Genomic DNA, 15,754 nt, shown 5'->3' with positions numbered 1-15,754 from the left:
CACACACACACACTCACACATGTTTTCCTCGCTGTCCTCTGTACCCTGCCCTTTGTCCCAGATCTCTATTTTGAAATATATTCCTGAAATATCCATCGCCTAGTGGCAAGGGCAGCTAAATCAGAGCATCGAACTGAAATGACTAGTCACAGTCAGTCACTGTACTAGGTGAGAGGTCAGCGAACTACGGCCCACAGCAGAACCCGGATCTCAGCTTGTGCTGGGAAATAAAGTTTTACTAGAATATGACCCTACTCTCTCCGCATGTTGTCTAGGGTTGCAGGACAGTAGCAGAATCGCTGGCTGGAATCGCAGCTCAGTGACAGAGTGCTTGCCTAGCATGTGTGAAGTCTGGGGTTCAATCCCCAGTACCACCCAAAGCAACCAAGCAGGCATAAGCAGTGGTGGTAAGTAGTTACAAAGACTTCTGGGGCTGCAGGCGGGGCTCAGAGATCCAGGGTTCTGGCTGCTCTTGCAGACCTCAGTCTAGTTCCCAGCACTCACACTGGCTCACAACCACCTGAAACTCAGTCCCAGGGGACTCGTCTTCCTCTTCTGGTTTCTTCAGGCACCTGACATCCATGTCATGCACACATATGTATACTCAGGCAACTACTCATACACATGAAATAAAGATAAATCACTTCCAAAATTAGTAACAATGTAATAACCTGCCTGAAGGTATTACTCCTTTCTAGAAAGTTCACAAATCTCCAGAAACCAAAACCAAGGAGTCTAGGCTCCTTTGTTATTTCCGAAGGCTACAGGACTGCTTTCAATGTAGATGCTTCCAATGGCATCTAAGATCTAAACAGGCACTTAGGATACCTGGTACTTCATACTAATTTTCTTTTGTATGATGTCACACAATCTTTGCCTTCTAATCCATCCCGGTTTTGTTTTATTTTTTTAAATTTTTTAAAAGATTTATTTATTTATCATGTACACATATAAATAAATAAATGCCTGCACACCAGAGGAGGAAACCAGATCTCATGGCAACGGATGGTTGTGAGCCACCATGTGGTTGCTGGGAATTGAACTCAGGACCTCTGGAGGAGCAGCCTGTGCCCTTAACCTCTTAGCCATCTCTCCAGCTCCCCCCTAGGCTTTAAGACAAATTCTCATTTGATACACTTGCAACATGCCTTCTTTCTGAGTCTTCACACATTCTGGAAGCTTCATCTTCCTGAGCAAATCACAAGTCTGAGGAGGCCCTTCTCACACCTCCCAGATGTTAGGTTACTGCACGCTCCCTCCCTTGATCCCCAGATGTTAGGTTGCTGCACACTCCCTCCCTTGATCCCCAGATGTTCAGTTACTGCACACCTACCTCCCTTGATCCCCGTCACCTAAAAGCTACTTCATTTATACCCTGGTAGCTTCCAGAATCCTCCCTTTCACAATGTGGCAGGCTCACAGGTTCGTGAAGACCTGTGTGCTAGAGTTCTGGACATTCCTAGACTCCACAGACATGTCCTCACTTAGCATCTGCACGGTCTGCATGCTCAGCTACAACCTGGCAAACCAAATCACGGAGGGGAAAGAAATATGCACCCTGTTCTTACCCAGGTGTATTTCATGTTAAATAAGAATAAGTCGCTCATTTACTCTGTGCATCAAAGCAGAATCGCATCGTTAACTTTTCGTAGCACCCAGCTGCTGGCTGGAACCCTGAGAAAGTGATTTCTGTGTGCACCCACCTGCATCGTGAAGCATTCTCCATTACTATGTGCCAACAAGAACAGATAGGGGCTCAAAGTTTGAGAGGTGGTCCATGACTAATGTTACTTTCGGGGGCTTAAGAGTGGGCTTGGGGTAGATTTGAATCCTAGCTTTCTTCTTTTAACTTTGTGTATTGCAGCCTAGTGACATCATGTTCCTGCCCATCACCATATCATAGATGTAAAGAAGGTGACAACATCAATTTCTTCTTCGGCTTGCTGAAAGGGTAAATGATGAAGTTGCTGTGGAACAACCTTTGAACACTGTGAATATGTATTACTCTCCTTGGTTAATAAAGAGCTGAATGACCTAGAGCCGGGCAGGAGGAGATTGGGCTGGAAAGCCAGACTAGGAGAACTCTGGGGAGAAGAAGGACGGAGTCTCAGGAGCTGCCAGTCAGATTCAGAAGAAGCAGCATGGAAAGTCCATAGATGAGGTAAACGAGCCTTGGGGCAGCACCCAGATTAACATAAGTGGGTTCGTTTAAGTTATAAGAGCAACATAAAAACAAGCTTAATCTATTGACCAAGCATTTATGGTTAATATTAAGTCTTTGTGGTTATTTGGGAATGGCTGGTGGGACAGAGCTGATCATTGGTCCCGGGGGGGGGGGGAGATCTCCACCGACATGCGGTGTATAAAAAGTGATGCTGGGGAGATCACTCCGTCAGTACGGGCTTGGCATATAAGCATGAGAACTTGTGCTCAGACCCTAATCCTCACATAAACACACAGCTGCCCATGCCTGCAATCCAGGCTGGGGAAACAGAACAAAGAGGGAGGGCCTCCAGAGCTTGTTGTCCAGCCAGTCCAGTCTAACAGCAAGTGTCAGACTCAGTGAGACATTCTACCTCAAAAAGTATGATAGAGAATGGTTGAGGAAGACATCCAACATCCGCTTCTGGCCTCCAGAAGCACAAGTGCACATATGCACATACACACATGCATGTACATAAGCACATAAAAAGTATATTTTTAAAAAGCGTGCTTGGTTAGTAAGTACTTATCACTCAATTATACGCATTGTACCTTTAAAAGCACGAAGTATTGCTGGGTCTTGAGGAAGGTTGTGTCCTCATTTTCTGAGAAATCGCCACACTGATATCCAATCCAAAGCAGCTGTACCAGCTTGCACTCTCACCAGTAATGTAGGAGTGTTCCCTTTACTCCACAACCTCTCCAGCATAAGTTGTCACCAGTGTTTTTGATCTTGGCCATTCTTACAGGTGTAAGATAGAATCTCAGAGTTGTTTTGATTTGCATTTATCTGACGACTAAGGATGTTGAGCATTTCCTTAAGTGTCTTTCAGCCATTTTAGGTTGATTTGTGAGAGTTTTCTGCTTAGGTCTACACTCCCTTTTTTATTGGATTATTTGTTCTTTTGATGATCAATTTCTTGAGTTTTTTGTATATTTTGGAAATCAGCCCTCTGCCCAATGTGGGGTTGGTAAAGATCTTTTCCCATTCTGTAGGCTGTCATTTTGTCTCGTTGACCATGTCCTTTAGAGAAGCTTTTCAGTTTCAAAAGGTCCTATTTATTAATTGTTTCTCTCAGTGTCTGTGCTACTGGGGTTATATTTAGGAAATGGTCTCCAGTGCCAATGTGTTCAACTGTACTTCATACTTTTTCTTCTATGAGGTTCAGTGTGGCTGGCTTTATGTTTAGGTTTTTGATTCATTTGGACTTGAGTTTTGTGCATGGTGATAGATACGGATCTATTTTCATTCTTCTACATGTTGATGTCCAGTTACGCCAGCTATATTTTTTTGCTTCTTTGTCAAAAATTAGGTGTTCATAGGTGTGTGGATTAATATCCGGGTCTTCGATTCAGTTCCTTGGTTCTCCTGTCTGTTTTTATGCCAATACCAAGCTGTTTTCAGTACTGTAGTTTTGTGGTAGAGTTTAAAGTCTTGAAGTGAGGGATTGTGAAGCATCTAGAAATTCCTTTATTGTACAGGATTCTTTTGGATATCCTGGGTTTTTTGCTTTTCCATATGAAGTTGAAACAATCTACCTCAAGACCCAGCAATACCACTTTTGGATATATACCCAAAGGATGCTCAACCATACCACAAAAACATGTGCTAAACTACATTCTTAGCAGTGTTACTTGTCATAGCCAGAACCTGGAAACAACCTAAATACCCCCCAACCAAAGCATGGATAAGGAAAATGTGGTATATTTACACAATGGAGAACTACACAGCATAAAAAAATAATGACATTTTGAAATTTGTGGGCAAATGGATGGAGCTGGAAAACATCATATTGAGTGAGGTAACCAATACCCAGAAATACAAATATAATATATACTCACAAGTAGCTTTTAAACACAATGCAAAGAAAAACCAGCCTACAGTTCACAATCCCAGAGAACCTAGACAGCAAAAAGGACCCTAAGAGAGACATGCACGGATCTAATCTACACGGATAGTAGAAAAAGACAAGATCTCCTGAGTAAATTGGGAGCATGGGGATCATGGGAGAGGGTAGGAGGGGAGGGGAGAGGAAGAGAGAGGAGCAGAAAAAACATATATAGTTCGATAAAAACAATTTTAAAAACCACAGAAAGTAAATCTAGTGCTTAGGTGATAAATGCTGGGAATACATTCTATAATGATTAAAACCAAGATGCCCCCAAGTCCAGGGAGCTCACAGACTGTTCACCTGGAAGGTAATAACAAAAATAATACAACTAGCTCCTGGGAGCTAGATTTCAAACACTATGGAAGAAACTGATAAAGTAAAGCAAATGAAAGACAAGCACCCAAGCACATGGCCTCTCTTCCTGCTACCTCCTCCCAGCTCCCTCTTCATTGAGCTTTTGGACTGAGTAGCAGAAGTCTGTCTGACCCAATGTCAGTCATCTCTCAACACATTCACATGGGAGAGAGAAAGCCAAGTGTGTGCCTGCGGCCAGTGGGAGGCAATCTCTCTGCCCTCACACTGGGGAAGCCTTAGCATCCAGAAGCACATTTCCACTGCACTAGGAAAAGAACCAGAAAACTCTGGATGCATACAGATTTAGGAGTTCCTGGGTACAGACATGCCCCCTACAGAGTATGCTTTTTTCTTTCAGGTCAAATAAACTTCGCTCTTCATAGGGGAAGAGTGTGCATGCATGCGTATGTATTCATGTGTGCACTCACAAGTGTGGAGGCCAGGGGTCAGCAGCACAAGTCTCCCTCAGTCATTTTCCACCTTATTAATTTTTTTCTAGATAGCCTTTTACTGAGCCTGGAGCTCACCAATCCTGCTATACTGTCTTGCCAAAACCCCACAGAGAGCTTCCTGTCTCTGCTTCCCTAATATTGATAGTATAGGCAAGTGCCATTATATGTAGCTCCTTTTATATAGATGCTGGGAATCCAAACCCAGGCTCTCATTCTTGCATGGTAGGCACTTGGTTAGCCAAGCCTCCACAACCCCAACTCAATCTTTACAGTTCTTTAAAAGCCAATTGTTTGAGTAGCTATTTTTTAAATTAATTTTTGTATGTGTATGTGTGTGCATACGCACCTTCATGTGTCATTGTTCCTGTGTAGAAGTCAGAAGACAACCCTTGCGGGACAAACTCAGAACTTCGGGCCTGCATGGCCACTGCCTTGAATCACTAAACCATGCCTGCAGCCCTTGAGAAATTATTCAATACCAACTATACTCTTAACCCCACGATAAAAACAGCAAAACTATTCAAATATGTCAAAGTTTTGAGAAGCCAAAAACATGGAGAATGATTCCTAGCAGGATCCAAGTGGACCTGTGTCAAACGTCTCATGTTGCCAAGCCCATTGACCGAATACGAAAGCCCCGTGCTTGGGACAATTGTCTTTTTCATCAGTTATACAACACCGTCGATGAGACTCTCCCACAAGCCAGCTGAGCTTTTCCCCCAGCGCTGTGACTTTGGAGAAATTATGGATTGCTAAAATAGGACTTGCAAAACCACTCAAGACAGCGAGGGGCTTTGCAAATTGCTCAGACATGTGTTTGGCTGTTCCAGGGTGGTTCTCCTGGAAAGAGGCCATGCTGTTGCTGAGACGCCAGGAGAAAGAAGCGTGCCAAACTGACAGTGACTAGCAAGGGATAGGGTTTCAATGTCCAGAAATGACAGAAGAAAGGAGCGGAGCGTGGTGATGGTCTCACATCAGTCATTGGATTGTTTTTGCATAAGGAGGAAGCTCATGCCTTCCAGAGAGCAGCCTTCTTTCTCAATTAAGTCTTAAACTAAGAAATAGCACTGACCTCGCATCCATCCACACCTTTCTTGGCTGCATGCTATTGCTCCCATAATGGTGTGATAGTTTCATGGTTTGGTTTATGGGCTTCAGAGCATACCTGGAACCAAAGCCTGAACCTTAATCCACTTACAGGCCAGGCTATGCACCTGTACAAACCCTCGGCTTTCCATCAATAAAATGGGATGGTAGACTACTTCCATAAGATACAATTCATGTAATACACTTAGGATAATAAATACCATGTTGAATATGTGCCCTGTTACGTTCTTAAGATGTCTTCAAATGTCTGGAGAGATGGTAAAGACTGTAAAGCGCTTACCATGCAAGTATGAGAACCTAAGGTTCATCTCCAGCTCCAACATAAAATCTGAACATGGCAGCACATGTGTGTAGTCGCACCACTGGGGAGGCAGAGACAGGAGGATCCTGGCAGTCAGTCTAGGCTTTCAGGGAACCCCATGCTCAATGAGAGACACTGCATCAAAAAGAATCAGGTGTGGAGCGATTAAGGAGGACACTGTAAGTCACCTCCCATCACAGTGTATATGCACACAGGTGTACAGACATCCACATGAGAGGCCCCTGCTTATTTTATAAGTAAAGGTGAATTGGGAAGAGCCTTGACTTGTCCTTTTGTTTGTTTGTTTGTTTGGTTGATTTCTCTATTTGGCTTGAGTAGGATTTACGTTTACTTTTCTGGAAGTTTTTTGGCAAGATTTCTTTCTTTCCCCTCTTTTGTTATTTTAGACAGTGTTATGCTACATAACCCTGGCAGGCCTTGAACTCACAATTCTCCAGCCTCACTCAGTCTAAAGTACTGGGATTACATGTCGACAACAACCATGCTTATAGATGGGAATATCCTTGACCACCACCCCGTTAGCTGTAGAAGATCATGGGTCCGAAAACCAACTGGTCTTGGACTCAGGCTGTGAAGTAACTCGGGTGCTGAAAGGTGAGCCCTCTGAGCAGCTTCAGCCTTGGGGACAGATAGTCTCAGTGTGAATGAGATGGTGACAGTAGACTGGCCGAGCATGTTCCCACTTTGGTACTTCTTAATACTTTATTGAGAAATAATGTAAAAATGGTACTTGTGTAGTACACTAAAATGCACATTATTCAAAGTGTCCTTATAAACAATAATATTTATAGTTTAAAACTATGGAGATAAAAATAGTATTTCTTTTCATGTTGTTTTCTTTTGTTTTTAAACAAGCTCCCGTATATCCCTGACTGACTTGGAAGAGCTATGTAGCCTTGAACTTTTGATCCTCCTGCCTCCACCTTCTGAGTGCTGGGATCACAGGAGTGTGGCACCATATCCTATTTATGCTGTGATGGAGGTTGAAGCAGGACTTAATGAACACTAAGCTTCAAGCTCCCAATCCCCCGTCAATAGCTTTTCTTTAATTGCTAATATGGTTGCCTCCTTTTAACATATTCTTCATGATTTTTTAAGGGATCGCCTCACATCATTTGTTCTCTTTCTTATGAAGGTTTATTTCTTATTGATCTGTAATAGCTCATTGTCTGTGGATGATAAACACTTGTCTTTTTCCTGCATACAGCTTTGCAGTCATTTATTGTTTTTGCTTTTAATTTACAACAGAAGGTTACATTTTTCTTTTACCTGAATTAACTGTTTTTTGTAGTCATTTTTATCTTCTATTTTTAATCTTTAAAAACTTGTTCTTTGCTATAAAACTAGTTAATAATAAATCTTTTTTTATATAGTATTGAATGTGGCTCATTTATTATCTTTACTTAGCCCTTTAGTGCATCTGGAACAGGTTTATCATTATTATTAATAATCAATATAGTCTTTCTAGAAATGAACACACATTAAGTGTTCAAATTCCTTTCTTCATTCTGAGATAGTTCAGACTCCCCTAGAGAATGATGCTGCCCATAGTGGGGAGTCTTCTCACAGTTAGCATAAGAAAGACCCCATGAGAGATGCCTTCAGGGCAACCTCATTCATCTAGATCAGTGCTGACTGTGGCTCCCTTCCCAGGCAAGTCTAGATAGAGACCAGTTGTCAATGAGCTCTAATATCACACCCATGAATCCACAATTTCATAAAGTATGAAAATAAAACCTCTCAGGAAAAATAAATAACAATCCATCATTCTAAAATTGCAGAAACAAATATGAAAGAGAAAAATCACAAAATCAGACACCAATAAATAATGCACCCAAAGAAAACACAAGTTAAAAATTTACTGTCTTTCGACAGCAACAATTGAAGTCAGCCAACAATGCAAATGTCCTCTAGTGACCCGTCTGAACTTGGAGCTGTGGGAACGGGCTGCAGATTTTGTTAGAACCACTTCTGAATTATTGAGACCTGGATTCTTTGTTCTGTGGGTATGCCAAAGGGATTGCTAAGGGTTCTGTTCCACTGTTGGTCAAGGAATCTCCTTTGGACACATTTTTGTTGATATGGTACTGTTCTATTTCGTTGTTTCATTTTGTCTAGTTTTGAGCCAGGTTTGGTTATGTAGCCCAGATTGTCCTGAAACTTGCTATGTACCACAAGCTAGTCTCGACTTCATGTTCCAATGTACATCACCATGGCCAAGCAACAATACTATTGAGTGGCTCTCTCATTGTGTTCCTATATTACTCACTTTGTCCTCTCTAGTTCCCTCTAGCCTGTCCTACTTTCTTCCATAGAATCTATCAATGACTTACAGGAAGCAGTTTAAGGATGTCTGGAAGGAGGAACAGCTGGATGGTAAAACAGACATTTGGCATCAACTGAATGTCATTCACAAGGCAGATTATCATCCCAGTCAGAAGCTTGAGCAAGCAATGGGCAGGCAGCACTCACTCACCTGCTGGAGTTTGGCTCCCACCATGGAGGCACTGATGTCAAGCACGAAAACCACATTCTTGGGTAGAGGAGGGAGGTCTTTGGGAGCAAAGTAGTGCACAAAGTAACCATTCAGAACCTGGTGGAGGAATTCAGAATAAGGAAGGAGATTACGAGAACAGTCGTTAGAACTTGTAGAACACAAAGATGTCATGAAACACAAATATGACATGAGACAGAGAGTCTAGGCTTCTACACCAAGAACAAAATTATCTACAGTCTTGATTCCTCTGAAGGAACTAGTGTTAACTAATATAATAAAGTAGAATCATCTCTTTTAAGTGTATTCATCATGGACTGGGGTGAAACTCAGTGTCAGAGTGCTTGCCAAGGATATGTAGACCCCTGGGCTGAATCTGCATCACCTTGAAAATAATATAAATGTATACACGGGTATAGATACATAGACCATGACAAACCACTGACTTTAATTATGCATCCTCTTCTGACCTTGCCTCTTGAGAGCCCTGCTTCTTTCATTATCTGTGTTTACTAAGCGTCCTACACAGGGAGGTGTCAAGGTTGTCTGCATTCTCTGCGCACATCCACAGATTTTAATATTCTCACCTTGTCTCTGCAGCAATACAACCTGGAGGGAAATAAGCTCAGGAACAGTCTCTTTTAATTAAAGCTGAAGAGGTGCTAAAATTCTAACCTCATCTAAAACACCACAGGGAAAATTATATTATAGATTTCATTTGCTGACCGGGTTACTGAAGCACAAAATAGGTACCTGTGGCAGCCAGCAAAGGAGCGCCACTGGTCTCTTTGAAGACATATTTGGGGTTTAAACCGTTTTACCGAGAACCAGAAACATCTTTCACCTTCAGGTAAGTGTTGGAATCCCTAGTTCTGAATTGAACAGAAAGGATCGTGCTCCACACACAGCGGCATCATGGAAGCCATTACCTGGATGTCACCAATGCTCTGCTCTCTCTTGACATCATATCGAATGATGAAATCTCCCAAAATTCCATTCTGGGCAATCTTAGCTTGTTGGACCACAGTTGGCTTAAAAATAACTTTGGCAAAAGTTTCATTTTGGTTGATGACTGTAGAAGGGGGAGGACCCGTGTCGCCTGCAAGTAAGATATAAACACACTTAAAAAGCTGAAATTATAAAGCCTTTACCCGAAGAGAATTACCTTTTGCAAAGACACAAGATGTTAGACTTCAGTCTATTGGATGTTTGAAGTTCTGGTATCTTCTAAGAACGTTTGTCAATTTCTCAAGGCATAAAGGGTTTGTTTGGGCCATCGTTTGAGCAGATACATAATGGAGCGGAAACTGGTCACATTGCAGCCAAGATCAGAAAGCAGAGAGATGAATGCCTGTTCATCCCACTTGCTCCTTTTAATCCAGTCCAAGACCCCATCCCATGAAACAGTGCCACCCATAGTGAGGGTCATCGTTTCTACCCCGATAAAGCTAATCTAGACAATCCTTCACAGGCACAGAGGATTGGTTTGTGTCTTGGGTGATTCTGGCTCCTGTCAGATCAACAATATTAGCATCACAGAGAGTCAGAAGAACTTGTGTTAAGATACTGATTTACTTTGCACTGGGTGTGAGTCCTTGCATAGGCTACCAAGCCATCTGTAAAATACGTTAATAGCAGTACTGATGTCATTCTCTGGAGAAGATCCAGTGATGTGATGTACTTATGTATCACTATCCTAGCTTGCGCGAAGCATCACTTAAGCATCTGTAGAGTAGGAGGAGCTCAATATGGCATTATGGACATGTCACACTTAGGATGACACGTGACTGTCACAATGAAATAACCTACAGGAGGTGATGCTGACAGTCTTGTTGAGGGAGAGCATCCAAGGGTGGAGAATATATTCTCTATTCTTCACTTACATAGAGTTCAAAGTCAAATATAACTTATCCAGAGACAAGCGAAGTAGGGTGAGTGCTCCTTTGGGAGGACAGGTGCTAAGTTAGAAAGAATACAAAAGAAACTTCAATGGGAAGTATCCTATGTTTGATGTACAACATAGTAATATGGATGTACTTAGTGTAAATGTGTGAAGGTGTATGTGTGTGTGTATATAACTCATCAATACTTCTGTATAAGTTTTATGTACTTTATTCTCTTGTTTTAATTTAAACATGAGAGTGGGAGAGTAGAATGAATTGAACAGACACTCTGTGGCAAGGAACATAATGAGCATAGTTTGCCAAGTGAACCCTTCTCTGTTCCTCTCCTTGGAGTAAATGTGCTTGTGGAGCCACTTATATGGGAACTAGGGGGAGGAATCCACAGATGTTACAACCGGCAGAATTGAGATGGGGATAAGAGTTACTGGAAGCACTTGCCATGCCTGATCAGTTACATGGAAGACCATCAGCGGTCACCCCTCATTGCCTTATCAGTTAAATCGGAGACCATCAGCGGTCACCCCTCACTTTACTACGGTCCAAGCAAAGGCTGAAGAGTCATCTACAGTGCATCAAGCAGGCCTCAGCCTCAGAAGAGTAGTATTAGCAATGTCTCAGAAACTTCTAGATGTGTCAGTTCTCAGGCCCTTTCCAGAAACTCTCAATCAGAAACTCTGGGTAGAACTTTAACAAGCCCTGTAGGTGACTCTCTGGCTTATGACAATGGAAAATAAGGGATATGCCTTTCACCCAGACCTCATACCATATATGCATATCATAGCCATGGCCTTTGCAGTGTGTAAATAATCCCAATATTCTGCAATAATCCAATGCATTCTCATTAAACTACCAACATGCACCCACTTTATCTTGCTCCAAATCTCTCACATTAAAATGTCTTCTGACAAGTTCCCCAATTTAATCCGTTTATAACATGATGAAAGTCCTGGGAATTCAAAGACTCTAACTTCTTTCTTCTGATTTATTTGACTAGGTTCTTTGATACAGACCATGAGAAAGGATGTGTTTTATTTGTGTTGCCTGATGACCTCTGGTGTTCATTCATGATGAAAATTCATGAGTTTCATATAAATGCTTTATTTCACAGGCCCAAAGAGTGGGTGAATTCTCTGTTTGGTTCTTCACCAAGAAGCCGAATTCCTGAGGCTGGCTCCCACCCACTAAGTGCCATACAGCTAAGGCTTTCTACCAGCATGGTTTCTACCACTATGGGGAGCAACTCACAAACAGTATCTTTTCAAAACTATTATTGTACAGGCGTGTACAGGTGTGCCAGGACAGGTGTGCAGAGGCCAGAGGTCAACTTTCAAGAGCCTGCTCTCTCTTTCCCTCTTTGACTCCAGGGATCAAGCTCGGGTTGTCAGTATTGCAGGGCACGTTCTTTCACAGTCTGGCCTGAGCCACTTGCCCATATCTCTAGAAAATAACAGTGCTCTGGGCACTGTGACACAGCATGAAGGCCCAAGTACCCATCTTCAACCCATGTAGAAAGACGGGCATGGTAATGAGTGTCTGTAATTCCAGTGCTGGGGTGTGGAGATGGGGCTCCTGGGGGATTCCCTGACCAGTCAATCTAGTCAATCAGTGAGTTCCAGATTCACTGAGGACCTTTGACCTTCATGTGCACAAACACGTGCACAAATGTAGGTGTGCACACCTACACACGCAACACAAAAGAAAGGGGAAAATAAAATCCTCTGTTCATTAGAGAAAGGGAAATCTGATAATTCTATTAATATAGACTTCCAGCTACTCACCTAAACCCCAAAGCAAAATGATCCTATTTAATACTTTTGACTTTTCCTTGCTCTGAACTAGGGTTCACATTGCTGACTGTCACACAGTACTTTATAAACACAGTGAGCTGAGTTCACAGGGCCCTTCCCCGTGTTCTAAAGACGATGAATCCCGGAAAGGAAGGCTTTGCAAGCTGACCGGAAGAAGAAAACCGCTGTCACACCTGTCTAATAAGAGGCCTTGTTTGTTTTCCTCCTCTTTGTTTTCTGCCTACTTGGTTAAAGAGGAAGGAGTGAAGGGGTAGCTGCCACAGTTAAGGGCACTGAATCTTGTCAACTGTCACCAAGAAAATGCACTAGCTGCTCCCTGTACCCAGAGACTCCTCTCAGGCCACCAGCCTTCCCTCCCACCCCGCCTATCCTCCTGTGTACAGCTTGGACTTCAAAAGCAAGAAACAGTATTCTGTGGAAGCCATGTAATAGCAAAGAAAGACAGCTCTAGTGTTTCACAGACCCTACGTGACTGGCTCAATGTTTCAGTTTTGCGTCGGGCAAACTGGAGCACCACCAGCATGCATCATGGCCAGGACAATGTTGATCATGGCTCCCGGTACGTAATAGTTGTTCAATACATAATCGCCTATGTATTCATTAGTTTTCTAGTATAGTGTGCAAAAATGCCTGATACAGCAACTAAGGGCAGAAAGGCTTCATTTTGACTCAGTGTGAGGGTACAGTCTATCACTATGGAGGAATCACAGCAGAGGAGGCCAAGCAGCTGGTCACATTGTATCACTTGCTTTCTGCTTTTCTCCTTTTAATTTCAACAACCCCAGTCCATTGGATGGTGCTGCCTCCCGCCCCCTGGAGGTTTAGCCTTTGGTCCTCAGAGGAACCACTCTGGAAGCATCCTCACAGACATGCCCGGAGGCAAGTCTCATAGTGACTCTAGATTCAGTCAAGAGGGTGATGAAGCTTAACCATCACAGACCCTCTCTTTTGGAGTCATTTCCTGTACTCTGCCCATTACAAAAGACATATTAAAAGGAAAAAGCTATTATCTGTTGATGACAGCTAGTCTGCATTTGGAATCACAGTTTGTTTACCGATGACAGGTCGATGAAAACAATAATTTGGAAAGGCCTGGTAAGGCCTTATGAACATTATTGATCTGGAATTTAAGAGTGTCTATATAAAGAACAATTTTATAAAGTGCAATGAAGGTAGCTGCTTCTTGGAGAGCCCCCTGAGAGGGTGTGCAGAATTCTCATATGAATGCATGCATACGCTTTTCTGAAATGAAGATTCATAACTTCTGCTAATGAAATTCAAGTTTATAAATGCAGTTTCATTTTCTGCTTGATTCTACCCTTTAAAGACAAAACACACATTTGGTTGGTATATATAATATATTATATATTGTTTCATCTCTAGAGAGAGGTTCAGAGGTTCAGAGGACACAAACTTCCAGTTTTGTCTTTATGCTAAACCACGGATGCTAATCACAAACAGATATTCTTTTTAGACAACCACAAACGCTGCGGGAAGGATGCCAGTTACTACATAAAGTGTCAAAAGGTGACAATACATAGGGGCCAAAGAACCATGCTCAAGGACACTGGCTGGAAGCTACAGCCCCAAGAGCTGATGAGCAGAGGGATTTCCTGGATTCTGTTTCCTGTGGGCTTTGGGTTTGGCTACTGTCAACCCCAAAGCTGCCAATACCTGGGCCTTATACAAAAGGATTTCCAAACAAACACTGCCTGCTCATTTCCCCTGAAAAGAGGCTAGATGGCCTAGGTTTGTTTATAAAAATTCATCAGCTGAGATACTCAGTTAAATTCAGGCAGTCAAAAAAACACTGTGACTTATTGGGCAGCTACAATTTGATGGTTCCAGTAAAGTCAAAAGTCGTGCCGATCAGCTGAGTATTGCAATAAAAATAAAGCAGAGGCAATGAGAAGAAACTGGTAACTTTTTACAAATCTCTCATTACATAAAGTTTTCCTATTGGAAAGGATTCTACTCACATGTTTGATGTGATGGTTACTATTGATTGTCAGCCTCCCAGGACCTAGAGTTCCCTAGGAGACGCACTTCTGGGCCTGTCTGTGAGGACTCCTCTACAGTGAGCTAAGTAATGTGAGAAGACCCATTCTGAAAGTGGGAAGCACCATCCCACAGACTGGAGGCTCAGACTGAATACAAAGGATGAAGAGGCTGCTCTCTGGCTCTGACTGCAAATATAATGTCATCATCCGCCTCACCCTTCCGTCTCCATGGCTTCCCCACGCAATGAAGCGAGCCCCCTTGAATGGGAAGCTGTAACAGCCCTTCATCCTACACTGCTTCTTGATTGGTCTCAGCAATTAGAGAAAAGTAACTTACATGGTTGGTGTGGTTTTTTTTTTCTTTTTGGAGAAAGCATTATATAAGCACAATACCATCACACAGCATAGCATAGACGAACAATGAAAATTTACATTTCAGACTCAAGAGGTCTTTTTTTATAGTTAAGTGGTGTTTGCCCAAATTTCTTAACAAGTTTGCATTCTTCGCTACTTCTTTAAGTTTCTTTCTCCCTTGAATAATATACTACTGACTCTCAGTTTTCCATAATTGAATGTGAAGAAAGCTCATTCATGTTGACCATTTAACATGAGGGAGATTGCCATATCCATAGGTGGTTTCCATGACAACTGAAGATACTGATTATGGAACTATGTGGGCAGACACAGCAAAGGCCGGCCTGACTTTAGCCACAGCTGTGACTGACGGCTTCCTTCACACAGTGGCATCCACCTCACACACTAGAAGAATCAAGAAAACAAAGAACCAAAAAGTGAAGTCCTACAGGAAGAACAAGCTGTTCCCACTCCCTACCTAAAGAGAAGGCCAGGCTTCAGTGACACACACATCTCTAAGCATGCTGTCCACAGATGGCCCCAACCGAACTCCAGTCAGAACAAGGAAGGTGACATGGGCTTCCATGCCAGGATGAAGGAGGAAAACAAAGCTCACTCTGGAGCCAAATGATTCACACCTGAGTCACCCCTGAGCTAAACAACACTGAAATGCTTCACATAACAATTACTTGCTTTCCTGGCAAAGGTTCAGAGATCTCACCAAAGCCAAATTGGGCTATGCCCTTCAGCTGCTGAAAGGCAGCCGGATCCGAGGAAGAACATAGAACTGGGGGTTTTGTGGTGAGTCACAATACTGTCCTTTAGTAACGGGCACTTGCCGGATTTAGAAAATCAAAATACAGGA

General features: G+C 42.6%; 1 protein-coding gene across 1 annotated transcript in view; it reads right to left on the bottom strand.

Moving 5' to 3' along the window:
• Positions 1–15,754, bottom strand: part of Itih5 (inter-alpha-trypsin inhibitor heavy chain 5) — a 97,459-nt gene that overhangs the window by 35,200 nt on the left and 46,505 nt on the right. Inside the window, exons 6-7 of the mRNA XM_048461072.3 lie at positions 9,753–9,922; positions 8,806–8,922 (exon numbers count right to left, since the gene is read on the bottom strand). Coding sequence (XP_048317029.3) covers positions 8,806–8,922; positions 9,753–9,922 — 287 coding nt within the window. The remainder of the gene's footprint in view (positions 1–8,805; positions 8,923–9,752; positions 9,923–15,754) is intronic.

This window comes from Myodes glareolus, chromosome 14 (genome assembly GCF_982192425.1).
Source record: "Myodes glareolus chromosome 14, mMyoGla1.1, whole genome shotgun sequence".
In the NCBI taxonomy this organism is placed as follows: Eukaryota; Metazoa; Chordata; class Mammalia; order Rodentia; family Cricetidae; genus Myodes; species Myodes glareolus.
This window is presented reverse-complemented; position numbering and strand designations above follow the sequence as displayed.